Source organism: Hydra viridissima, unplaced genomic scaffold (assembly GCF_058129835.1).
Source record: "Hydra viridissima isolate aposymbiotic clone 2 unplaced genomic scaffold, HvirCarnegie_v1 scaffold_1, whole genome shotgun sequence".
In the NCBI taxonomy this organism is placed as follows: domain Eukaryota; kingdom Metazoa; phylum Cnidaria; class Hydrozoa; order Anthoathecata; family Hydridae; genus Hydra; species Hydra viridissima.
This window is the reverse complement of record NW_028324300.1, coordinates 2,804,367-2,831,760: the sequence shown is the minus strand read 5'-3', so window position 1 is coordinate 2,831,760 and position 27,394 is coordinate 2,804,367. Positions and strand designations below refer to the sequence as shown.

The 27,394-nt window shown below is 27.3% G+C and overlaps 2 protein-coding genes across 10 annotated transcripts; both read left to right on the top strand.

The window, feature by feature from the left end:
• The first annotated feature begins 1,303 nt into the window (after positions 1-1,303).
• Positions 1,304-9,971, top strand: LOC145187905 (ubiquitin-conjugating enzyme E2 Q2-like). Of its 8 annotated transcripts, none has more exons than XM_090081701.1 (13): positions 1,304-1,510; positions 4,612-4,922; positions 5,238-5,441; positions 5,746-5,817; positions 7,016-7,059; positions 7,154-7,244; positions 7,324-7,408; positions 7,545-7,608; positions 8,037-8,130; positions 8,564-8,622; positions 8,910-9,057; positions 9,238-9,310; positions 9,457-9,971. In XM_090081701.1, exons 2-13 carry the CDS (start codon positions 4,758-4,760, stop codon positions 9,486-9,488), a joined length of 1,131 nt encoding a protein of 376 aa, XP_089937827.1. In that variant the 5' UTR covers positions 1,304-1,510; positions 4,612-4,757; the 3' UTR covers positions 9,489-9,971. The 8 variants fall into 8 exon arrangements, 6 of the variants coding, with proteins under 6 accessions (XP_089937827.1, XP_089937846.1, XP_089937842.1 ...); XM_090081694.1 differs by lacking the exon at positions 1,304-1,510 and adding an exon at positions 1,538-1,676; XM_090081685.1 differs by lacking the exon at positions 1,304-1,510 and having other exon boundaries at positions 4,548-4,922.
• A 1,536-nt stretch (positions 9,972-11,507) lies between these two features.
• Positions 11,508-27,100, top strand: LOC145187594 (recQ-like DNA helicase BLM). Of its 2 annotated transcripts, none has more exons than XM_090081552.1 (25): positions 11,508-11,721; positions 12,129-12,173; positions 12,861-12,897; positions 13,140-13,174; positions 13,352-13,491; positions 14,859-15,635; positions 15,751-15,797; positions 15,975-16,087; positions 16,316-16,469; positions 18,020-18,156; positions 19,709-19,776; positions 19,961-20,056; positions 20,163-20,255; positions 20,497-20,753; positions 20,865-21,098; positions 22,256-22,383; positions 22,577-22,711; positions 22,885-23,011; positions 23,172-23,356; positions 23,463-23,667; positions 24,891-25,037; positions 25,128-25,340; positions 25,637-25,933; positions 26,474-26,673; positions 26,871-27,100. In XM_090081552.1, exons 2-25 carry the CDS (start codon positions 12,154-12,156, stop codon positions 27,043-27,045), a joined length of 4,020 nt encoding a protein of 1,339 aa, XP_089937678.1. In that variant the 5' UTR covers positions 11,508-11,721; positions 12,129-12,153; the 3' UTR covers positions 27,046-27,100. The 2 variants fall into 2 exon arrangements, with proteins under 2 accessions (XP_089937678.1, XP_089937686.1); XM_090081560.1 differs by having other exon boundaries at positions 11,512-11,776.
• Positions 27,101-27,394: the final 294 nt, after the last annotated feature.

Genomic DNA, 27,394 nt, shown 5'->3' with positions numbered 1-27,394 from the left:
AATTTTTTTTAGTTTTAGTATTTTAGAATTATTCTCTTTGGTAGAATAAAATCAATACTAAAACGAATAACTAGATTAAACTCAAAAGTGAAATGCGAAATATGAAATTAAATAGACGTTCGAAGACTAAGTTCCTTTTTTTTTCTTCTGTAGGTGGGGTTCTTACTTCTTTACTCTTTCATATTTTTTGTTTAGCTTCCAGTTTTAATAGCAAGATAAATATTTACACTTACACTCGAATTATTTGTTCGTCATATTAATATACAGCGAACTAAAAACGATCTGATTTGTTTGTGTTTCATCACGGAAGGAAAGTAATGTTTTGTACATAATACCTACGTCATCCGGAACACAGAATAAGTAAAAAAAATCTAACAACTTGTATGCATTCATCTCATAATTATTAAGGGATTAAGAATACCACATATTCCTATCATAATTACTCCTGTCATAATTATTCCTATCATAATTATTTCTATAATAATTATTCCTATCGTAATTATTGCGTAGGATTTACTTCAGCAGTGTATTTAACGTTCTTAAGAAGTTAATGAGATTTCAGTAAAACTTAAATGTACGGAATATGGGAAACAAGTTGTTTCTGGGAAAACTCTTGATCAAATAAGAACCGTATTTATTCTTATGGCTTTCCAGCAATTTAATATTTTATCTGCATAATTATCTTAATGGGTGTCGCTTTTAAGTTTTAAGCGCATTTTTGAGCTTGTAATATTATAAATCTTGCATGAACCTTTGAAATAAATTATTTACATAAAAAAAATAATAAGAAATTTGAGTTCGTTTTAATATTTAGTAAAAAAAAAAGTTACTTAAAAGAACTTTGAGTAGAGACTCGATATACGATTGTTTTTCAATATAAAGTAACGTAAGATAATTGACAATTGATAAAATAGTTCAGTGAATGAATATAATGATTTTGGAGAAAACATTAAACGCACCGCAATAGATTATCGATAACTCTAGAAGAAAGTAAAAACAAAAGTAAATGATAAAAGCTAAAGTAAATGCCTCAGAAAGTAATCAAAGCCAAAAAGAAAAAATTAACGAAAAAATAGTCACATGAACCTGTGTTATACGGAAGTGTGCATGAGCGTAGAAAATAGGGTGCAGTTGGCGGGTTGAGATCAAGGTGCAATTACGTGTGTCGTCGCTGACATTATGCAGGCGTCAGGCACGTATTTATTATTAAAAAATAAGTTGACATATAGAATTTGGATTTGTCTAGAATCTAATAAGCTTACTGTGTACTAGACAAAATAAACTCACTTTTAACCGCTTGCGCAAATCATAAATGTTCCTGGGGTGGAGTACCAGTTAAATTGATAATACTTGATGATGAGAAGCCTAAAATCTCTCATTCAACAACATTAAAAAATTAATACGCCAATAGAAAATCTCTCATTTGATCACATTACAAGATCAATATAATATCGATGAATATGGAAAAAAATTCGTCATACAAAAACATTACAAGATCAACAAAACAAAGGTTCGTACATTAAATAACACAACAAGAATATTAAATAAATAAAGTGAAAGACTGTTAGGTTAACATAAAGTATTTGGAAATATAAAACATAAAATATATGGAACTTTATAAATATATTGAATTATATAAATATAGGAGAATGTGTAAACATTTAGGGAGACTCAAGGTGAGTTTTTAAAATTTTTTTTTATGTAAAATATAAAATAGAGATAGGTTTCATAATCTAAAAACCATGAAATGCCTAGCTTTAAAATTTATTGAAGAGGAGTCATTTAACCATTAGAAAGGCTAGAGAGTTCTTTAAAACCCTTGTACTCGATTGACTGAAATTTTGCCGACTGCAATTAAAGCACGTTTTATAAAGCGTGCTTTAACTGCAGTTGGTATGATTTCAGCTATAATAATTTTGGAGGTCGCTTTTTTTAGATGTCGCAAACCATAGTGAGCTAATCATTTCATAATTTATGGATTATGAAACCCATCTTTGTTATATACGAAGCTCTTGCTCTTTTGTTGTTATATTACAAAAACACTCCAAAAATAATTATGCACTACATTTGCTAATATTATTAATCTCTTCCTTAGTCAACTCTTCCTCCACAATCGTTCCTAATTTTGATAACTGGTCCAATACCTGTATATATGCTGAATGGACATATGGCTAGTGTAAATTATAAAAGAATTCGGAAGTCCCGAAGTCTGTTATAATTTACCCAAGTCAAATGTCCATTCAGTCTACAGGTATTGGACCGGTTTGAATGTCAAACCAAGAATAAGAACTCAGTCTTAACATATTTTCTTAACCCATGTTTTGATATTTGGTATGCGCAGCGCGGGTTAAGAAGAATGAGTAAAATGAAAGAAGAATGAATAAAATGTTTTCAAAAACAAAAAAATTTATATTACTGCTTTTTATTTTAATGTAATTTATTTTAATGTAAATTTCGTGATGAATATAATGTAATTTTCATGATGAATACAATGTAATCTTAGACTAAACTCGAAAGCGCACAGTAAGTCACTATTGAACGGTTAAAGATTTAGTTTAGGTTTTTCACAACCATAAGTTGTAATTTTTGGCTTTTCAACAAATTTAATCCATTTATGAATCTCACAGGAAAGAGATAAAATAGAGTAATAAAATAAGAAAAATCAACAAAGTTTAACCTAAACCACGTTTATGGATTCACAAATCATTTTCAAATGACTTGTTATAAGTTAATATATTAACTTCTTTACATTTCAGCTTGATGTCTTTCTAAAAGGCCTTATAAGAGAAACTATTTAAAAGAGCACAAAAAGGTGACAAAAAGAAATAAACAACAGAACAGTAATAATACAGAACAACAGGACAAAAAAGAAAAAAGGGAAAAGAGATAAAAATGTTACTCAAATGATTTTGTTTAAATAGAACTTTTTTTAAAATAAAACCGGCAAAAAAATGTGCAAAATAAGACCACATGAGCACCATTTGCTCATCGAAGATCTGTTGTTATGTTATTCTTACTTCTGTTTCACAAGTTATCTGACCATGGGTTTCAGGTTTCCCTTTTAGTTTTATCTTAAGGAAGCCTAGTATGCTTTCAACAAAGTATTAAGACACTAGATTAAAACACTATGCCAAAAATCTCCAGATTAAATGCAATGAGAAATCTGTTTCATCACTTAAAGTGATTCAATTAGCTTCCATTAAGCACAAAACTGAAAAATGGCAAGCCACTCTTCATTCTGATCCCGCAGTATCCCGAAGTATCCCGCAGCATGGCGTAGTACCCCATAGTAAATAGTGAGAACAATTATTAAGATTTTAAAATAATCCATAATTTTTTTTCATCTGGTTTTTAAGTTTTTGCACCAAATATAATAAAACTTACTTCTCAAGCTAAAATGTCAAAGTACAAAGATAACACCACTATTTAATCCAAAATAAATGTTCTTATGTCGATTGTGATTATGGAAAAAAGACAGAGAAAGTTGGATAATGCTTTAAAACAATGAATATATCACCGATTTAATTTCATGGTATTGCAAAACACAAACATCAACTGAAAGCTAAATTAACATTACCAATTCTTGGAGTTGAGAAAAAAACTCTGTTTCAATATCCGAGTTTAAAAAGAATGCAAACTTGGAGAATAGCAAAGAATTATAAGGATTATTACTTTAAAAAAAAAAAAAGGCTTGCTACACATTAGTTTGAATGAACTACAGAACTAAGCACAAAGTTTTTTCGAGAAATTACATAAGTAAAAAAACGACCGATATTTGGAATTGGAAGATTTTTCGTGAAATTACATAAGTAAAAAAACGACCGATATTTGGAATTGGAAGATTTTTCGTGAAATTACATAAGTAAAAAAACGACCGATATTTGGAATTGGAAGATTTTTCGTGAAATTACATAAGTAAAAAAACGACCGATATTTGGAATTGGAAGATTTTTCGTGAAATTACATAAGTAAAAAAACGACCGATATTTGGAATTGGGATGATTTTGCTAAAAACGTTCAATTTGTTATACAACTAGAAATGCAAGGCTACCACCGGCGTAAGAGACGTTATACTTGCATTATGTTAAGACTTAATTTAAATATGGTGGTTAGCCTGTTTTATATACAATGATATGTATTAACTAGATGTCTAACTTCACAAAAATTCCGTAAGAAAAAGTGAAGCAAGTTTTTTAAGTTTTTAATGCCGGTAGCTGTTTTATTTAAACTGATAATATTTCATTTTTAGCTTGCTTTAATTTATCATTACGTCATTTCAGGCTGGCAAATAAACTTGGGCTGGCAAAAAAATTTGTTTCATTGCGGAAGCGCGAGTTACATATCTAGTTAATATATATAATGGTTCTCACCATTATTCTAAATTGACACCATTTTTAAAAAGATGGTGGATTTTTTATTCTGGTAGGAAGGGGGGTATTTGTAATTGTCTTTATCAGATAAAAAGACTTTTGCCAGACGAAAGTTTGTAATGCGGACCTATAGTAACTGTTTAGTTATTCATTTCCCGAAGAAAAAAAAAACGAGTAGCGCGCCTCAAACTCTTGCTGAAACTTGTTACAAATAAATTTTATTTTAAAATTTTCTTTTTAGCTATAAGTCACATATATTTGTATAATATATAGCCGTTTTGTGGTATCAGTAGAATGCTCGTTTTTTCAAGACTTCATATACCCTTCACAAAAATAGTTTTATAGACATTACTGTAGCTGTTTGGGTTTATACAAAGATATATTAGTATGTCATCAAAGTTTAAAGATTTACGAAAAGAAATAAAGTATTTAAAAGAACTATTCCCAAAAGACCATAATGTGTTGCGTGTATTGACAGCAAGTGTAGATGATATAGAATTGTCTTACAATGGTTTAAACAACAAAAGTCATTGTATATCTTGCAGTATCACCGTATGTATAGTTTTGTTTAGAAGTTATCAATTTTTCTAAATACTATACATTTATCTAATTCCTATTTGTATAATAATTGTTTAACAACTATGGTATGCTTATTTATCACTTGTTTTTTATATCATCCTTTTGAAATCTCAACAAAAGATTAAGAATAAAATTTCTCAAATAACTGTGTTCACAGTGTTTACAAAATGTATTTTAAAGTTGTTTATAATTTATATCATTTCATCATATGGCATGTTCTTTTGATGAAATCAACCATTTTTTTCACAGTACTTTTGTTATATTTAATATAAAAAGTTGTTTTATTAGGGAAAGTATCCAGATGTTTCTCCAATTTGGTTTTCAGAATCTGAAGATCCAAAACTGTCTGAGATTATTGAATATACAAACACATTAACTGCAAAGAAAAATCTCTTGGTTTCAATGACAATAACTCTGGCCACAGAATTGCACAAATTGAATAATCTTGAAATTCCTGCAGTATTGAAAGATCATAAGCTTCCTGATGACTTGGTTTATGTTTATCTTATATATATATATGTTTGTGGTTTAATTTTCAATACAAAGAGCTCGGTTTAAGATATAATTTACACTATAGAAGTTGAAGCTGTTTTGACACTTGTTTTTTTATATATAGAGAGATATTTGTGTATGAAAAGCAGGGATATACTGATAGTCAGAAAGAAAATATCAACAAAATATAATTGATGGTTGGCTGATTGCTTGGCACCAATAATTAAACTAAATATTCCTACTAGACAAAGTAAAAAGGCTAATTGTCAGAAGGACTGAATTAATTTCAAATAACTTCCTTTAGGATGACTCAATTGTACCAGAAGAAGCTGAAGAAGATGCTGATATGCAAATCCATGATGGGATAGATGATGATGTAATAAGGAATTTTTTAAAAAATTTTAGATATGATCTTATCTTTTTAGTTACTTCAAGTCTTAAAAAAATCTTCTCTTTTTTTAATGAATATTTTATTTAGTAAACTATATTTTTGCGTAGTATTTACAATAAAAACTAAGAAATAAGAAATATTACCTATTAAAAATAAGACTTATTTATTATTATCACTATTTTTGTATAGTTTAGGTATATTTTAGATATAAAACTTTAAAGTAAGTTTTACAAATAAAATAATATTAAAAATTTTCTTTAGTATGATGTATTTCGAAGCACAGTGCAGCACACAAATAATGCCAATATTGAAGAAATAACCCTTCTCTTATATAATCGTGAAATGTCTGCATATTTTTTTTTGCTTGAGTTAATTCGATTGAGATTATTATAGTTATACAAAAAGTGTTTATGCTTTTACTCGGTCTGCGCATTTCTGTAGGTTAACCACGCTTGAGTTAATTCAAGTGTTTGCGTTAAAAGGTTAATCATTTATCAAAAATCAAACGATAAATGATAAGTATTTAAGGTGTGTGTGTATATACATGTAACTGTGTAAGTTGTGTATCTTAATATATAAAAAAGTATGTAACTTTCTCAAAAAATAAGTTTCATGAAATAGCTTTCATGAGGTGAGTTTTACAAAAGTTGGTAACCAAAGAGCAATTAAAAACTTAATGTAGTTTTATTTCCTCCATTTTTTGCTTTCTTAAAACATGTAACGATAGTTAAAATAATTTTTTCAAAAGTTGTAATTTCAACCTAGGAAAGTTGAAAAAATATCTCAATGCCATTTAAAGAATACTTAATTTTTGCCTCTGAAGATATAAATATTATGCAACAGATAAATTTATGAAAATGCTTTTTAACTTAAAAGCTTTAAACTTGATGAAAAATTTTATCTTAAAACTGAAGAAAGTTTCTTTATAAAAAGAAAGAAGTTTCACATTTTCCATAAAATTTGTGAAATTTTCCATAAAATAATGAGAAAAAAGACATTAAAAATGTTTATGGTAAAAAAAAAGTATAGAAAAAAAGTATATATAATATAATGTAAATATATGTATATATAATATATATAAAAGTATATATAGATCCGCAGGTTTTTTTGATTTCTTTTTTTTTAAAAAAAAAGATTATGATTCAGTTTATTGTTTAAAGATTATATCTTTTTTTGAGTGCAGGATGAATTTGATGCTCATGTTGACTTTGATACAGATCTTTTAAAGTATGTAAACTTTTCTAAGTCTTTGCTTTTGTTTTATTTCAAAAAAAAGATAGCTCTACAGACTTATTGGATTTTTGTTTTACACTTCTTTTAGTGAAGAAAAAACAGAAAAAGAGGAGCTTGGTTTAGATAACTTTACTCAGTTGCAGAAACTCCGCACATTTCAAAGACAGGAATTTTTATCAGTAAGGTTTTTGTAACTCAGCCTTAAAAAAAGTTGGTGATAAAAGATGATATTTATTGTAAAAAAAGTTTTAATTTTAGGGTAGAGTGAGTGGTTCATTACAAGCCACAGACCGCTTAATGAAAGAACTAAAAAACATATATAAATCAAACAGTTTCAAATCAAGTAAGTTGTGGTTGTTAAGTTGTGAGTTTAAAAATAAGATTTTATAAGAATTTTTTTCATTCTTTTTTTTTTGAAGTTTAGTTAAAGTATTGTTACAATTGTCCGTTAACTTTTCTTTTTTTTTTTTTTTTTTTAGAAATTTATACTATAGAATTAAAGGAAGGTAGTAACTTATATGACTGGTGTGTAAAGCTTAAGGGGTAAATTATATTTTTTCTTGTAGGTACTAAATTAATATTTTACTTAATATCAGTTTTAAAAAAAGCTACAAAAGATTTTTGCAATAGAATTCTCATATTTTGAGATGATTTTTCAAACTTCTGACTTGTATTTATGTAGATTTTTTCACAGAGGTACTTTTTTGAGGAGTTGCCTTAAAGGATTATTTCCTATTGGGTATATTTCCAGAGCATTATTTTTTAATGAGATTTTCGTTCAAAATGTTCTAAATTTTTTAGTGATGTAATTTTTTCAATCATAGTTCAAAACTTTTACCATTAACTTTATAATAAAACAACCTCAGAATATCTAAGGGGTTTCTGAATTTTAGTTCCTGAAATAAATCCTCTGATATTCAAAATTTCCAAAACGAATATGCTTTTTTGTAATTAAAAAATTTTTTTTTTAGATTTGACAAAGAAAGTAGTTTGTACATAGACCTGCAGAAATTACATAAGAAAGATTTAAAAACAGATCACATTTGTTTAAACATAACATATTCAGTAAGCTCGACTTCCTTTTATTTATATTTTTCTTGTATATGTTTAATTTATTATAGTTATGTAAATTACTAAGTATTTTATATAAGGCATTAAAAATATGATGAAATAGGCTTGCTATAAAATAACAAAATGTTTTCATAGAAAATTTGTCAAACTTGTTGTTTTTAACAGTCTTCAACTTTTAAAAAAAATTTTTTTTTTTTTTTGCCAAACATTTTATTGCTTTTTTTGGATTTTTTTCCTTTTTTTTTCCCATTTTTTTAAGTTTCAAACATTCTTGATTTTAAGTTCAAACATTAATCTTGATTTACCTTTACAATTAAGCTATCAATAAACTATAAAGCTGTTTACTGTTTATTTTGCTGCTGTGTAAAAGCATCTTTAACAGCTTTTCAAACTATGGCATAAAAGTGGCATAAAACATTTTGTTTAGGCAAGATTTCCAATGGAGCCTCCCTTTGTCAGAATATGTTATCCTGTCATATCTGGAGGGTGAGTTTTTTTCTTAATGCACCTGATAATCTTTAGTTTGAACCCAAAATTTTGTCAACTAAGTTTTTTTGAATTTTTTTTTAACTAGCTGTAAACCAAACATCCCTTTAGGGTAAAACAAATATGATAAGCTGTAAGAAATCCTATTAATATTATTTCTGAAGCAGAATTTCGTGTACATCTTATTGATAATACAAATTTCCTTCTTCCAGTCATTTTCTTATAATGAATGGGTCTTATTGACTGACATTATTAAGATTTTATTAAAGCCTAAATTGTTTATTTAGTTATGTTTTAAGTGGAGGTGCAATCTGCATGGAGTTGCTAACACCTGAAGGATGGAGTAGCGCTTATAGTATAGAAGCGTTAATAATGCAGATATCAGCTACGCTGGTAAAAGGGAAAGCTAGGATTGATTTCATTGGCACCAGCAAAGTAAAAATTTAAATTTTAAGTTATTTGAGATCCAAAAGACAATTTAAAGCTTTTGTTGGCTAGTTTGTTTGACCACAGCGGAAATTTACAGTCAAGATTAAGTTCAATAAGATGTGTGTGATTTTTACAAAACAACTGCATAACATTTTTACGTAACACTAAATACATTGTTACGTTTAGGTTGATATTGTATATTCTAGTCATAAAGCGGAAGCAACTCACAGATCTTTGGTGCAGATACACAGAAAACGCGGTAAATCTTTTGTAGCTTTAAAGCCTTTTTTTTTATTTTACCCTGAAATACTTTATCATGATAATTTTATCCCAAATTCTAATGCATAAAAATCTTTAAATTTTAGTTATTATCTTATACAAAAGAAACTTTTTTTTTTTCGTTAGGATGGTTTACACCACCAAAAGATGAAGGATGATGAAGTTCTTTAAACGTCCTTGTTCGATCATTGATTGTAAATCGCGCTGTGTGTTGCGTTTTATATTCTTCAAAGTATAAATATTCTTTACGAGGACAAAGCAATAACTTGGCTACCGACTTTTCCTATTGATTTCCTTATGCGAATAAAGAAGTATTTTATTAGTAAATTCGTATTTAAAAATTTCTTTAAAAAAAAAAAAAGAAGAAGAAGAAGACTGATTATTTCCTTTGGTTAAATTTAAAGATTAAATATGAGCGTATAACAACTCAATCTTCTTTCGTACAAAATATTTAGCAAATCTAATTTCAAACTCAAATTAATGTAACTATGGTGTCTTGTGTACATAGCATTCTGAATTGTATATATAGCGCTTGTTTAAAAAATCATTTAAAAAATTTATGGAATTATATTTCTTTATTTGAATTGTGATTTTTATACTTTTTCATCATTATCGACCTGAATACATTTTTAACAAGTTTATAATTGTTATATAAGTCCTGTCTGTTAAAAGAAAGTCATTACTTTTAATTTATCTTTTAAATAAACTATTCTTCTTCTATCCACCTCCTCCTCCTCCTCCTCCTCCTCCTCCTCCTCCTCCGCCTGCATTTTACTTTCATAGAGGTATATGCCTTTTGGTTTTTTAATGAAAAGTAATAGCGAATAAAGTAAAAACTTCTATATCAGTCTTAAAATAAATCGAGTATGATTAAGTTTATTAAAATAAAACTTGAAAACTCCAAAAGCTTTAGTCTTTTAAATTGATATGTATTTAAATTCGCGAGTATAAATTGTTATGCGTATTTGAATAGTTTTTAAATATTGTTTGGTACTCGTAAAAAATAGATTTAACTAATTTAACCGAATGGCACGATTTCACAATAATTCTAAGAGTTAAATAGAATTCTTAGAAAAAATTATAGAATTCTAATGAAATTTTAACTTTTGATGTCTGAATGTAAAAAGTTATTTTAAATTTTATCTCAAAAGTTTTACTTAAATTTTACATAAAAATAGCGAGTCAGAAATGAAAATAGTTTCCACATCACTGCTCTAGGCCTTAGGTAAAGAATATTTAACTTCAGCAAATGACGAGTTATTACATGATCTATCACTTAAGTAAGGCACTTCACTTCAGTAATTTATACTTTTGCACAGACCGTATTAATTGTCACAAGTTTGGAATATGGAAACAACTTTTTTGAAATCCATTAACACATATTTTGAAAGAGAAGGAAAAAAAGAAAGAAAAGAATGAAGTTAAAGAACCCAGCTAAGACTTTCTCAATTCTTCTTGGGTTTGCAGTGAAACGAAGCTTCATCGAGCAAATGGTTAACTTAACTAAAAGAGTGTTTAATTTTCTTCCGTTCGCAGTCTTCATGTACTACTTTACAGAGTTACTAATTGATAATTTTAAGACCTGCTTTTAACAATAAGGCCTGTTTTTCACCCCTAAAAAAGATTTAAACAATGCCCTCAGAAAGTTAGAAGGAACTCTTTATCCTTCAGAAAATTTCTTTTCAATCCCACTATGTTCTCAGAAAATAGCCTGAATTGACCTTTTTGAGAATTTATAAAAATGGGAAAATGTCTCAAATTTTGTATTTCTTCTATTTAGAATACCAAAACATTAGATTGGTACCTATAGAAACGGTGGGTGTAATTCAAGCTAGTTAGCAGAACTTGAAAGAAAACATTTAACAACCTTTCTAAAATAACAAAAACTAGAAAGAAAAAAATAAAAGTAACTTCCAACTTTCACCAAAGTTACTCTGTAGTATTTTTCAAAACTCAAGAAAAACTGATGCAATATAAAAGCTCCCACCATAGTTAAGAAAAAAAAACTAAAACTTGTTCGAGCAAATGAGACATAATTTCGAGGACTCGTCTTACCTCGCCGCCTGCTTTTCCCCGTTTTACGCAATTCTTCAATAATTCTTAATAAAATAATTCTTAATAAATCGCTCTTGCAATTCCGACTTAATTAAGCGCGGCATATGTAACTAAGTTAAAAAAAGAGTTACATAAAAAGATCTGCGTGGACAAATAAACAAACGTTATGACTGAAACTATATTTAAATTTTAATTATTTTTACTAAATCAATTCCATTAAAAAAAATCCCGGCTATACCTTATTTCTGAAAGACATGCAGATTGTAGTATGGTACTATACAATGATACATATGTCAAGTACTTACGTATTTGACACATACATCTTATCAAAATAAGGTAGATATACCAAAAAGGTTACCTGGAATAGCGAAGTGATTTCTTAAGTTTTCATGTAATTTTCTATAAAATTTCTTTTACTTAAAGACTGCAGCTAAATTAAATAAGAATTATGTGTTAGCATTAACTAATGATCTTAAATGGCAAGGAATGTTATCCAACCTTATGAGCTGGATGACATTCCTTGCCATCTAAGATCATTAGTTAATGCTAATAAAATTATGCAAGTTTCACTTAGATTTCCCGATCTTTTTTGAAAGAATCAATTTTTTTTGTTTCCAGGTTCTCTGCAGGAATGCACTAATTAATAAACCCTTGAAAATATTTTTGGAATAAAGTTTAAATCTATAAGTTATTGTTTTGTTAGCTTCATATAATATGCACTTTTGATTTTTCAACTTTCACAGGAGCTAAAAACTCACTAAATGGATTATGGATAGTGTAACCATAAGGTCTGTCCATATTTTTACTTTATATATTTATATAGCATAATATAACATTGAACCAAGGTCAAAACATAAAGTCTTCATATCTTTCTAAAATTTTTAGAATTTATTTGAAATTTTTCAAATATTGAAAAAATATATATATAAAAGGTTTCAAAGATTAACAATGATATACTTCAGTCATTAAAAATGTCTCTAAAATGAACAAAATCTTTAAACCTAGTTAGTCGAATACTTTGAACATTCATAAAGTTATAACCATTCTTAGAATCTGAAAATCTTGTGTTCTCTTAATTTTATTTTTTTCATCTGGAAAAAATTTCAGAAAGATTTGAAATGACCATTTATTGACCTTTGTTTACCATATGTTGGAGCAGCAGTACAGCAGAATATATATATATATATATATATATATATATATATATATATATATATATATATATATATATATATATATATATATATATATATATAATCATATTACATTTTAGGAAAGATTTAACAAAATTTTTTAAAGTTGTGAGTTCTTAGTAAATGTTATCATTACAATAGATTTAAAAAATTATTACAGATAGGTATCTTTTTTAAGAATGCATTGACTTAATGAAATTTCAATGTAAAAGTTTTAGTAATGTTAAATGCTATAATAATATTTATAAACTTGTAGATCTTCCATTTTGTTAACATTTTTAGAGGCTTTAAATTTCGCCGAAGTAGTCTTCCTGCGCAGGTTATAGTTTGTTTCACTTATTGTACTAAATCTCTCTTCTTTTTTTTTTGCTTGTTTGTTTTTGTGTTTTTTACATTAAGCTTTTTATTACTCAGATTGTTTTTAAGGTGTTTATATTGACTTCATTATTACTCTTAAATATCATTAAAATTTTTTCACTAAAAGAAGTTGTATAATCAGACTACACTCGAAAATCCATTAGATCATAACATCTAAAATTTATTAATTCTACCATTTTTTAGGGCACCCAAAGTAACCAAAGTTTGCACAAGAATAGGTACTTAAAAACTTTCATAAAAATTGGCAACAAATGTTATATATTCGTTTTTTTAGTTTATTTATATTTTACTATTTCTACAGATACTTCTTCCTTTTAATTTGAGTTTAAAAGTTTTCAATCAGATGTGAAATTGATGTTAAAATATTCTAAGCTGTACACTTATTTTCTTCCCAGCCATGAAAACAGCAGTGTTCTGAAAAAGCAGGTTGCAAGGGTATCACCTCTTGTTAATACAAATATAAATCCCTCACTAAGCACATCATTGAAATGCATGTATGATGAAGGTAAAAGTATCAGTTTGGAAAATTCACCAGGTAAATCACCAAGTTTTTTTTTTATTGCTATTTTTAAGGATGTGCAGTGTTTCACCTGTTGATTACCAGGTCAAATTAACCAATCAAACTTAAGATCATGTTGACACCTTATCTTATACATCCCTGTTTAGCATTTGCAATCAATGCAGATTGCTCTCATTAGACAGATAGTGTTTCTTTCTAATGGCAGGCAGTGTTATTGCACAAACCCTATTTTTTATTTTCTAAAAACAACAAAAACTCAATACTACTTAACAGGTGGATATTTTATGGAGTTTAAACTTTTTTTGTTTGTTTACTTATGATAAAATATTATAAAGTCTTAAAATTTAACCAATAGATCCTGATGTTTTCACTGATTAAAAACTAACCAGCACCAAGTAGCCCTAAGTAAGTTTATCCTAACTATTTAATGTTTACGAATAACAAATATTGATGATCAACTACAAAGCAATAAGCAGCAAGTCTAGTTAAAACTTTGCAAAGAGACTTCAGTATTTAATATACAAGTTAGCCTAAAATTTTTAATGCATTTTCTCTGTTTCTAGTAACTTTATATTTATCTGCTGTATTATGCTTTGTTGCAAAGATTTTTATATTGATTACCTCCTTTTTATGATTGGAGATTTAAACATCAATTACATCAACCTTGTTGAATTATAAACTAAAGTTTTCCCAATTTTATTTTACTATTGTGCTTAATTTGTTTAGAATAATTCTCTGTAAGAAAATTTTAGGAGTAGAAACAAATTTGGTTCAACTCCAAATTTTAAATAAGACCCAAATTTAATGTTTACATGGTTTCCTGTCCTTAATTGGTGTTAGAATTTTTATAAGTTTTGAGAAATATAAAATTTCATGAAAACTAATGGTTTTTTTTTTTTAGTATCAATGTGTACGGTGATGTTGCAATTGGTTTTTTGACATACTTAGAAATAATAATAAATTATTATCGATTGTAGTATTTGAAAGTCATTTATACTGTTGAACACATTTTAAGTTTGCAACATGCAAACAGGAAAATACTGCCCAACTTTTTCTTTTTTTAATGAAAAGTTTTGAGTCAAATAAGATTATAATTTGTAAGTAAGTTTGAGTCAAATAAGATTATAAGTTGTAAGTAAGTTTGAGTCAAATAAGATTATAAGTTGTAAGTAAGTTTGAGTCAAATAAGATTATAAGTTGTAAGTAAGTTTGAGTCAAATAAGATAAAGATTATAAGTTGTAGAATTAAGTTCTCTCTATTTTTATATACATATTTATAGTGTTTAGTTATACATTTTAAACTATTAAGTTGTAAAATTTTTGTTGATATACATTTTTTTTATGTTAAACATTTTTAAAGTTTCTCTTTTATTCACTTTTAGTTGCTCTTATTGACTTAACTGATGATTACGGATCTAGCCAGGAAGTAATTTTTACTCCACCAAAAGATAACCAAGACTTAGAAAAAGCATATTCTGATCAGCATGAAAATAGAAGCTTGGATTTTCTTAACAGGCTGTCATATAGTACATCAAGTAATGATTTAGTTAAGGAAGCTCCAAAAAGTTCATTTATTGATCGTGTTAATAACAAACTATGTGATAAATCAACAAAAAACAAATGGAAGTATGATATAGTTGTTAAAGATATTTCTAAGTCAACTAGTTCACCAAATCAAACTCTAACTGTAAATAATAGCAACAATAGCAGAAAAATTGAGTTGGTGTCAAATTTAGAAATACCTTCAAAAAAACTGTCTTTTGAAACATGTTATCTAAATGAGGAGATGAATGATTCAAGTAGTTCAAAATCTAGTAAACATCCAATCAATTCAGAAGAAATTCTATCTGAAAATGTGTTAGAGTCTAAGTTTCAAAATAATCTAACAACTAAATGTTTAGAAAGTGATCTTGATGATTTAGACTCAGACTTTGAAATTAACTATTTAAATCAAAACTCAAGAAGAACTAGTTTGAAGCAAAACAAATCTAAAAATTCTAAAACATCTGATTGTGTAAAAAAAAGAGTTTCTGAAGTGCAGGTTCCACAAATGCATCATATACCACAAAAAAAAGATAGTCCTATTTGTTCTATGCCTGATGAAAAGCCAGTAAATCCTTGGGCTGAATATGATGTTAATGATTATCCTGATATTGATGGTAAGGTTTAAACTCAAAGTGCTTTTTAAAAGTTTTAGATTTCTAAGTTAAATTTTTTCAGGTTTAAATATGCATTTAAGTATGCCCTTCATGTTTCTGTTATGAATATTTTCAGTTGTTAATGATGAGGAGGTTGCAAATTGGAGTGATAAAAGTGATTGTGTAGGTTTTTAAAAATTCATGTTTTTTACTTCATGATCATGATCATCATGTTCATGATCATCATCATGATCATGATCATCATCATGATCATCATCATCATCATCATTATTATCATCATTGTTATCAAAACTAAAAGTCTTTGATTATAATAATTTTGTTGATGCTTTAATGTTGTAGGAGAAAGCTAACTTTAATTTTAATGAGGAGGAAATAGAGTTGTTCGGAAGTTGCAATAGCGAAGATAGCAGATCTGCTTCACCTTGTTTGGTATCTCAGGAGATTGTTTTAAGGTAGTATTTTGTTTTGTGTTTGTTTTAAAGAATTTACCTTAATAATGAGAATTTACCTTAGCAATAATACTTTTAATCACTATAATACTTAATATCAGTTGATTGGTAGATTTAAAAAAAAAAAAATCAACTGATAGTAAGTATTATAGTGGTTAAATAAAAAATACTGAAAAATGTTATATGAGAGATTCTAAAAAAATTTTTACTCTTTTATTTTTGTAATTTCAGCAAATCAAGCATCAAGCAGCTTCCTCCAAAATCCTATGCTTCTATGGGCGGTAAAAATTTCTCTACTCATTTTGAGAGTAATATTTTATCTGAATCAAGTGAGAAAACTAAATCAAGTGAAACTCAATCAAGTGAAAAATCAGCTGCTAAAGTTGTAAGTTATTCTAAATTAGTTGTAATCATTCCTGCGGTGATAATTTACAAGCTTTAACTAAAAACTACATAGTAAATTGAATTGACAAAGTCTTAATTTAGGCCCAAAGGCAGACAATATTTTTATGATATGATAGTTAACATCCTTAACAGCCTGGTATTTAAATATTTATAGTGTTTACTTCAAGTTAATTCATTACATTTTAATTATTTTTTAATTTACTTACTGTTCTTCATTAAAAAATTTCATTTTCAATCCAAATAAAAACATTTTTTTCATCCAATATCCACCTAATATATTATTGTATAATAATATAATTATATTATGTATATTATCGTAAAAAAAGTTATCATATACTAAAAAAACATCCTTATTGTTTTAAAAATTTCATCAAAAAATGAGTTGTTCATTAAAATATTTAATTTTTTTTTTTCTAAATAACTAATCAAGTATTGTTTTAAAAATCTTTTTAAATATTGGTGAATAAATTGCTTATCAAACCTAATGAATTTTAGACAATAGTTCAAATGATGCATGAAACTGTATACTAACAAAAAAAGTCATTATTTTTGTGTAAGTTGAGTGAATTAAATGATCAAACTGCTTAGTAAAATTTAAAATAGCTAATAAATATATTTTCATCCTAGAAATAAAATATAGTTTTCTAGCGAAATGGTGTTAAGAAAACAATATTTGTTTTTTCATTAACAAAGCCTCATAGTTGATTTAAAAAATTAAATAAAATTTTTCTAATCATCAGACCATCAGACCCAAAAAGAAACTGGAATTCTATTTACTTCAGTGTCCTTAATTGTTAAGAAATATGATCTGATTGGAACTGTTGCTATTGTGGAAAGCAGAGGACAAAATGCAAGACTAAAAATGCATTTGATTGCAATATCATCATTAATGTGAAAAAAAATAGGTTTATTTCAGCAGCTAATTTAGCTGTTAAAGTTCAAGAATACCATAACATCACAGTGACACCTCAAATAATCAGAAATCATATCAAAACAAGGTTATAGAGGTAGAGTAGTTCAAAAAAAACCTTTTTTAACTGTAAAACAAATGAAATGTTAATTGGAGTTTGCAAAAAAGTACAGAGAAATGCCAATATCATATCAAAAAAACGTTTTGTGGTCAGATAGTAAACTAATGTAGTGCCTTGCATGATTAAAAGTTTAAAAAGTTTTAATGCATGTATTAACACCTGTATTTTTTTGGTGCTGCATTATTTGCCAAACACTAAAAAATTTTTTTCCTCAACTTAATAAAGTTTTTTCCAGATTACTTGAAGTTTTAATCAAGGTAATTTAAAAACAATCAAGTAATCCAATATTTACTAAGTAAAGTTATCTTAAGATATGCAAAGCCTTTCAAAATTTGCCGACGAACTTAGATTAGTGTACTTTACTACTCGTTCTAGTACTTAAAAAAGGGTAGCCATATTTCTATGGATTGATTTTTATTCTGAACCTAATTGGTTTCTAAAAATATTATTGTCTTATAAAAACAATTTTCAAGTTTTAAAATCATTTTTTGTTTTGTAGACAAGCACAAATAAAAAAGAAACTCTACTTGCTAGTGCATTAAATGTGTGTCATGTGATTGAAGAAATACCTGAAGAGTATCTCAAGCTACTTCCAAAGCAATTTTTCCAAAAGCTTGATGCTGCTTTAAAAAAATGGTGGGTTCTTCATGAGCACTTTTTAATATCTTATTTATATACTTGATTATACTATAGTGCTAAAAGTATGTTTTAGACTTAGATTTTGTTATTAATTTTTGACTATTTCTTTATTCTCCAGTAAAATTATCTGTAATTAAATATACTCTTATTGAGCACAAACATAAAATATAAATTTTAATGTTAGTATTTTGAATATCCTCTTTTTGTTCACATAGCAGCTTTTTCTCTCTGAAAATGGATCACTACAAATTTGAAATAAGATCTTTTGGAATTTTGTACTTGACAAAATTTTTTTCTTCAGCATTTCAAGGCCATATTTGACATTTTTTGTATCCTAACTCTCTTAAACACTTTCAATTTTTAATTTAGGCTTTGGGGAAACTGCTACAAGAATTCCTTTTCAAATATTTCTTGTAAATAGTTTTCTGATATTCGATTATAGTATTAAATTTGTTGTATTAATTTTAGTGTAAGTAATTATTATAATAAGTAATTGTATTAATTATAGTGTAAGTAATTTTCAGGTATTCTATTCTATTGTAAATTTGTGATCTATTTGTCACATTCTAGATGGTACTGCATACTTCCTTCAGATGCCTAATTAGTATGTTTGCTAGTGAGTTTGCTCTCAGATTTGATCAGGTCACTTTCGCCAATGGATTAAAGACTTCAAACTTTTTTCTTTTATTTAAGTTCATTCACAATTTATACATATTTACAATATCTGTTTTAAGAATCTCATCTTATTAAAATGATATTTAATAAGCTTGGCTCATCTGGAATGAAATTTAATGGAGCGACATTTAGTTCTATGGAATTCTCTGTGAGGTATCATCAAGCTTAATGGAGCGACAGGTATTTAGTTCTATGGAATTCTCTGTGAGGTATCATCAAGCTTAATGGCCACCCATCCTTGCATTTACAAATGGAAATGGTGTGACTCATTTATGAAAGCTGAATCAAGAACTCTTAGCTCTATGAGAAGATTAAAATAATTATTTAGAATTAATAAAATCAAAGAAAAATTGTTACAATCAAAATGCCTGTGTAGAATTTCTCAGTAACTAATTTATACTAGAGATATTTTCTGATCATTTTAAATTCTCTGACTGTAGTACTTACAAAGATATTTTCTGATCATTTTAAAATCTCTGGCTGTAGTGCTTAGATTCCTAACATTGTAGTAGAGTTTAGGTTTTAGTTTTTGTGATTGTGAGTTTAGGTTTTAGATTTCATAATTATAGAGTTTCAAACTCAAATTTAAAACTCAGTGTGCAATTCTTAATCAGATTGGACCTTTCTTAACCAATCAGAAAGATGTTGGATTCTATATTCAAATGTTTTAAATATGCCTGTTTATGTTATGCAAATAAAAAATGAGATGTAACTGCCTTGGTCACTTTTTTCAAAGCTAATTTTTTTATTCAGAAAGAATGCTGTATAATAGAATGTTCTATAGTAGGAGACATGTTACAAGTAATATGAAAATATTTTTTTTTGTGAATAAATATTTAGCTTATATTAGTTTTTTTTTTTTGTTATTTTACAGGAAATTGGTTAAACAAGAAAAAGATTTAGTTAGAAATAAAAAACCTATTTCTTCTGCAAGCAACACATGTAAGTGTTTCAGAAAATAAAATAAGTTGTAATAAATTTCTGAGAAATGCTTTATTTAAAGGACAAAATAAGTTAATCAAATATATTTATCCTTTAATGTTAAAATGTGTGAAATGCATAAAGATTTCAGATTTCAGAAAAAATGTATCAATTTTTGTTAAACTTTAAGAATTTTTTTTGCTAGCATCATCCAATCTTGAGATTTCTCCATGGACTTCTAAATCTGATAAATTAGCTTTGATTAAACCTATCTCAGCTTTTAACAAGGATGTTTTACCCGGTACAATTTCTCTTATCAATCTTATAAGGTATTTTGATAAGGTATACTTATAAAGTATAAAGAAGTATATGTATAAAAATTGCTCATGAAAAGACTTTTGTTGCAGGAAAAACAGCAGATAAAGCTCTTGCTCACTTTGATTCTGATCTTACAATGAATTTAAATGAAAGCTTCGCTGCTGAAAGGAAAGCCACAACTAGTAAGTTTAAGAAAAGTCTTATTTTATTATTACTGTGGTTTTAGCTGAATGTTCTTTTCAAAAGTTTAACTGAAACCAACTCAGTTTATCAAGGACACTTAATTGTTTATTTTAAGCAGGAATAAAATAAGCGTTTGAAAATTTTTGTTTTTCAAATGTTTTCACGCTTTCAATGCAATTAAATGGTTGTTTAATTGCGAATCAAATGCTTTATTGGTTGTTTAGTTGAAAATATTTTTAGATGACAATCATCCTTTAAAATATCGAGTCACTGAAGTTCTTAAGTCAGCTTTTGGTTTGCGCGTTTTTCGGCAGAATCAATTGGATGCAATACTCTCTGCTCTTGATAAAAAAGATTGTTTTGTGTTAATGCCAACAGGAGGAGGAAAGAGTTTATGTTATCAATTGACAGCTCTTATTACCTCTGGTCTTACTGTTGTGGTTTCTCCACTTCGATCACTCATTATTGATCAAGTTCAAAAGCTTAAATCTCTCAAGGTTGTTTTTTTTTAGGACATTTGTTTGAATCATAATGATAAAAGTTTAAAACATTTTGAAAACTAAGTTATTGTCATTATTAATTTTCTGTTTTTCTTGATCTTAATTTAGATAGCTGCAGCATATCTTTCTTCTGATGTTACTAAAAGTGTTGAACAACAAGTTTATCTTGATTTAGCTACCAAACAACCATCTATTAAACTTCTGTATGTTACACCAGAGAAGTTAAGCATAAGTAAAAAGTTGATTTCCTCTTTGCAGAGTTTGTACAATAGAAATCTACTAGATCGTTTTGTTATAGATGAAGCTCATTGTATAAGCCAATGGGGACATGATTTCAGGCCTGTATGTTAGTTTTTGCTTATTGCTTGCCCATTTTAATATTTTTTTTTAATGATTAACATAAGTTTTAGATTGAAAGAAAAAAAATATGAATAGTTAAACTAAAAAAAGAAGATATGTTATTGAAAATAAAATTTACATTTGTTATTCTTTACTTGAGTTATTAATTGGAACTTATCTTATTAAATAAAACTCTAGTAAAGAATTAATCTTTACAAGAGTTTTATTTTCATTTTTATACAGATGAAGGGACCTCAGAATCCTATGTATTTTTAAATTAACATAAAACTGTTTTTGATTTAGTTTGCTAGTTTTTCCTATTTATGTTTAATACTTTACCCGAAAGACTAAATGGTGCTATTATAGTTTGTTTTTTTATTATAAGAAAGTCATTTTTTAATTAAGGACCAAAAAATGTTAGGTTTCATTAATCCTGCTTTGAATTGTACGCAGATTGCAGTCATCCAATATCAGCATGAGTTATAGAGGAACATATAAATGCAATCGAATTTTCAAATATTTAACAATGTAACACTGGGATATTGGAAGGTGATATTGATAATGGTAGAGTTTATAGTTATGATGAAACTACCCTCTTAGCATTTCTAATGAATAAATAGATATGTTTGTTGTACTTATTCAGATGTAACCCCTTGATCAATCAAAGGTTTTAATGAAAACCAAAGTTCTAAGCAAGAACTCCATTTATGCTTATATGCAAACAAATCTTGCACCAATTAATCACTCATGTTCATATAAAAAGAAAGTAAATCTTTTAAAAGTAACTAGAAATAAGAGAATAAAACGAGAAGACCAATTCACAGTTGCATGAAATAACAAGTGTTTGCAACAATACTCCTTGCACTGCCACTTTTTTTTTTCATGTCCTTGCTGTCATAAAGTATTATGATCTTCAGTAATGTATCATTCTGAAACTGGTAGCAAAATAAATATGATAAAGTGAATGAATTAATCATGTTGATTTTAACTTCAGACCAATGAGGAGACATGATTTTAATTTTCTTACAATCAATCAGAAGACCATAAATAAAAGCTTTTATATCATAAATTTGCAAAATAATTATTTTTAGTTAATAGAAATATGTTTGGAACCTTGTCACATTTTCATTTTAAAAATATTCATTTGGTTTTTTTTTAAGGATTACAAGAAGTTGAACATGCTTCGAAGTAACTACAAAAATGTACCTGTCATGGCGCTAACAGCAACTGCCACCCCTCGTGTCCAAAAAGATATACTTAATCAACTTTGCATGAAGAATCCTGAAATGTACTTCATTTAAAACTATATCAGTTTTGTATATAATAATTTTAAAACAATGTATAATTTTCTTTCACAATCATATTTTATAGTTATGTATGATTAAAATTCTTTTTGTAACCTTATAAAATTATCTATTATCTTTTAAAATTCAGTATAAATTCATATCAAACTACAACTAAAAAAGTGTTTTGATTTGCAGCTTTATCCAAAGTTTTAATCGAATTAACCTGCAATATTTTGTTGTTCCCAAATGCAAGAAAACACTTTCAGATATGGTAAATAGTATGAAGACCGAGTTTCAAAACAAGTCTGGCATAGTTTACTGTTTTGCAAGGTATTAATACCTTTTTTATAACAACAGTTTGACAAAGCAATAGGTTGCGATGCTAGTGATGGCGATATACATTTCTTAAATAAAATAGTTTGAGATCTTTAATGCTTTTAATCTTTTAAGTTAATTTTTTGAATTTTTTCAACTTAAAACTTTTGGATTTAAAACAATTTTAGGCGAGACTGTGACAGTGTTGCACAGTACTTAATATCCAGTGGAATAACAGCTGCTGCATACCATGCTGGACTTAGTGATGATGAGAGGAGTAATGTTCATGAGTCATGGCTCAAGAACAAATTTAAAGTATGTCTTGCTGTGAATTAAATTTTTAGTATGCTAAAACTAGGTTTTAAACTATGTTTGAAGTTAAAATGTTGTTGATGAAAAAGAAATCCAAATTAGAGTGTTTTAGGATTACTTACCTAAGGCTTTAATTTAGTTTTGATAAATTACTATTTTTCAGGTTGTATGTGCAACAATTGCATTTGGCATGGGAATAGATAAACCTGATGTGCGCTTTGTGTTTCACTACACCATTCCAAAATCTGTGGAGGGCTATTTCCAAGAGTCAGGGCGTGCAGGTCGAGATGGACGAAAATCTGTATGCATTCTCTACTATCAATATTCTGATATGTATAAAATTAGAAGGCAAGTCAGTTCTTAGGATTTTACTTTTTTGTTTTTTTGTTTTTTTTATACAAATCTATTTTAGCTTTGTGTGATTTTTCAATCTAAAAGTACTTACTATTTAAAGAATGATTGAGGCTGACCCTGATGTCAACCAAGAAACACGTAAAGTACATATCGACAATTTATATAGAGTTGTACAATATTGTGAAAATAAGATTGACTGCCGAAGGGCCCAGCAAATTCAATATTTTGGTGAACGGAATTTTGATTCATCACAATGTAAACAAAATACAAGCACGACTTGCGATAATTGCTCTAATAATACCAAGGTGCGCTTTCTTATGTTAAATAATAAAAATTGCTAAAGTATGTCACTTTTTAAATATCTTTTAAAATATGTCATGCTAATAGAGTTTATTTCAATATATTTTTAAATATGTTATACTAATAGAGTTAACCATTAAAATTTATACTAAGAACCAAATAAGTTAAAAGTCAATAATAAATTCAATAAATCTTAGAAATAGCAAATAAATAACATAATACTAACCAAAAAAAGATATAAACCTTTATATATTATTATTAACAACATGAAAGAATTACAATAAAACTTGGATACTGGTAATAAATATTTTTAGACAGTAATTTTCAGTTTGGAACTACTAATCTTGAAATAAGTATTGCCCCCTTCCCTCTCTCTCCTTACTTTCCCTTAAAGTATCCTAATTCTTTTTTTATCTTGAAGTTTATATTTTTTTGCTTGGCATCATTCAATGCTACATGTTTATATTTTACAGCTAAATTCACATTAGCTATTAGTTCATGATATTTTATCTAAAAAATGTTTTAATTAAATCATAATTAACAGTGTTAAATCTTGGGGAAAAACTATGCAACCTCATCTTACTGTGACAAGGTTATTCTTGTAACAGTGAGCACCAAACTTAGTCATCAGATTTTGCTCAATATTCACAATACTTCATTTTTTCTCCTCCTTCTCCTCTGCTAAGTCATCATTTTTTTGAATCTCTTTATTATTTTTAAATTTCATTTAAAAAGAATAAAGAGATTTAAGAATAAAACAGTACTTCGATTTTTTTAAAATTTCCTGTCTTAAAGATCATTTTAAAACAAGACTTAGATTAGGATTTGAAGGTTTGCTAGACCTTGCCAGATTATTGCATTTTCTCTTAACAAACTAAAGGCTTCAATTTGGTGCTTATTGTCTGTAGATTTTTCAGAATCCAAAAAATACGCTCAGTATCTATCAGTTAAAAAATTCCAGGTCATCATTTTAATCAATCTAGAAAAAGCATGGGCTGCACTCACAGGAGCATGCTGAGAAAACCATTTACATTAAATTGTTACATTATTTAAGTTGTTGTTTTCACATTGATTATGGTTACTTTCTCTGCTTTATAAGTTTTACCTCACCTGAAATGTTCACCTGACTGATATACCTTCATTTCATATACCTTCATTTTTTTGAAATGAAAGTATATGAAAGATGTTATTTGAATTTTCCTTTTAATTGATTTGATGTGAGTTTTAGATTGAAAAAGCTGATGTTAGTGAAGATTCTAAAATTATTGTGCAAGCAGTTAATGAGATAGCACATAATGGTAATTTCAATTATCGACAACCTATAAGACAACCTGCCAATCAACTCACAATAATTCAGTATATAGATATTTTTAAGGTATTATATATATGAATTATATTTAGTTTTATACTTTAATGAATGTAATTGAATTCATAAGGAATTGATTAATTTGACTTTTTTTTATAGGGAAAATCTACAAGCAAGAGTAAAGCATATGAAAATTGCTCATTGTATAATAAAGGACCAATGTATCATCGTACTGATGCTGAGAGATTATTCCGTCATCTTGTCCTCACTCGTATTCTTTCTGAAGAGTTAGTCATAGGACTTCATGAACAAGTTATATCTTATGTCAAGTTAGGACCAAGAGCTTTAGAGCTGATTGAAGGGAAATTTAAAGTATATTACTTTTCGTAATTTAAATTTTTTTTAAGATATTTTAAATTTTTTTTTCGGATATTTAAATTTTCTTTTTAGATATTTGTAAGCGTAAAGTGATTTATTTTTTCAATAGATAATTAAATAATTAAAATAAAATTTCTTTTTAAAAATAAGTTATTAAATAAAACTCTTTTTTCTTTATTGATTTTGCTAGTTTTTATTTTAATATATTTCAGATTAAATAATCATAACTTTTTTTTTAGTTTTTTAAACAATTAATTTTTTGTCACTGTAACACAAAAACTTTTTTAAAGGTTTATCTTAATGTTCATTGTAAAAAAAATGCTGTGGCTGAGTCTAAAAAGCGAAAATCAGTGGATGTAAGTGAACCATTTGAACTTTCACAGTTAAAAGAAGAATGCGTAGAAGAGTTGATAGATTTGAGAACACAAATTGCTAACCACAATAATCTTGCAAACCCAGAAACCATTTGTGGTATTAATGTTTTGCATGGACTAGCAGATAGTTTACCATCAACTAAAACAGAAATGATGCAGTGTATTGGAATTACTGAATATTGGTTTCAAATGTGGGGTGATGATTTTCTCCAGGTACATTTTATGTTTTTTGGGCTGTTGAAATGTTTTTACAAATGTTGAAATAGTACCATAGATTTCAAAAAAGGTTTTGTTTTTTTTTCATATATTTCTGAACGCTTCATTTTAGAATTTTTTATCATTATTAGTTTATATAATGGAAGGACTTCTTTCATTTAATATTTGATTTCGGTGTTTAAAAAAAAAAAAGACAATCATCACAAATAGCATGTAAATAATAGATCTAATGTCTAATGCAGCAATACCTTCTAAGCTGTCTGAGTTTTACAGAGGAACATAAAAACTGTCTTAAATTTGCAATAATTTTTTAACGATTTATGATAAGAGTTATTGCTTTTTTTTCTTTGAGTCTTCTGTGGCTTACAAAGTGCTAGTTTTACACATGTTGGCATACATAACTCATTTTTAACATCTTGAGCACTATGAAGCCTGTTAATTATTGATAGATTTTATTTTAAGTAATATTTTTTGATGATGATAATGATACAAAAAAAGTCAATGTTCAGATCATTAAAATCAAAACTCATTTTTTAGGTTACTAAGCAGTATAGAGAAAAGGTGGATTCATTAACTAAAAGTTGTAGCATAGCTGATGGCTCTGAGGAACTGTCTTCACATTATTTTCAATCTAATGATGTTGGTGATGATGGGTTATTTTATGATGATCAACTACCACCTGCTACAGTATCAAAGAGGGGAAGAGGAAAAGGAAGCTTTAAAAAAGGATTTAGACAGTAAATTGAGTTCTTTGATTTATTATCAAAGAATTGAGTTCTTTAATAATAATTTCAATTCTTTGTCAAAGAATTTGAATTCTTTGATAAAGAATTGCATTAGTTAAAATATTTTGGTGATTGTGTTAAACTGTTTCATTTGTGACAATCATGTGTGAACATTACAGTTTTTGTTTTATATTTTTTTATTTTTTTAGTAAATTTAGCTATAAAAAAACCAAGAAAACTTCTTATAAAAAAAGTTCAAGTAATAATGGTTGGCCTCCAGCGTGGAGTGCAAGTCCAAGTACAGCAGCTGTGAACAAATCCACTGTTGTCAAAAAGTTAGGTCTAATGGCTCCACCTCAATTGAAAAAAACACGATATAATTAGCATGTTATATTTTATTTGCAAATATTTCTAATTATTTATAAACATTTTTTTGAAATCTTTGAAGAAAATTTCTTTCAATTTTTAAAGAAGATTTAGCCATCACGGTCATAATCACAGAGAGTGTAAAATTATAATCATTCTCACAAATTTCTGACAAAAGCTTAAAGGTTGATTAATCTTCTCTCAAAAAAATAAAGAAATTTTTTTCCAATAGATTATTGGAGTTTTATAAAAAAGCTGCAGATGCGAAGATTTTTTGTTTTTATAGTTATTTTATTATTATACATTTGTAGTTTTATTTGGTTAATCAAGTGTTAACTAAGTTAGATTTTTGTTTTTATAAGAAAGA

Coding starts and splice junctions, on each gene's coding strand:
- LOC145187905 (XM_090081701.1), top strand. CDS start 4,758: ATGTCATCAAAGTTTAAAGATTTACGAAAAGAAATAAAGTATTTAAAA. Junction 4,923..5,237: donor GTATATCTTGCAGTATCACC/GTATGTATAGTT, acceptor TTGTTTTATTAG/GGAAAGTATCCAGATGTTTC. Junction 5,818..7,015: donor ATGATGGGATAGATGATGAT/GTAATAAGGAAT, acceptor TTTTGAGTGCAG/GATGAATTTGATGCTCATGT.
- LOC145187594 (XM_090081552.1), top strand. CDS start 12,154: ATGGATAGTGTAACCATAAG. Junction 16,088..16,315: donor TCTCAGGAGATTGTTTTAAG/GTAGTATTTTGT, acceptor TTGTAATTTCAG/CAAATCAAGCATCAAGCAGC. Junction 22,712..22,884: donor ATAGTTTACTGTTTTGCAAG/GTATTAATACCT, acceptor AAACAATTTTAG/GCGAGACTGTGACAGTGTTG.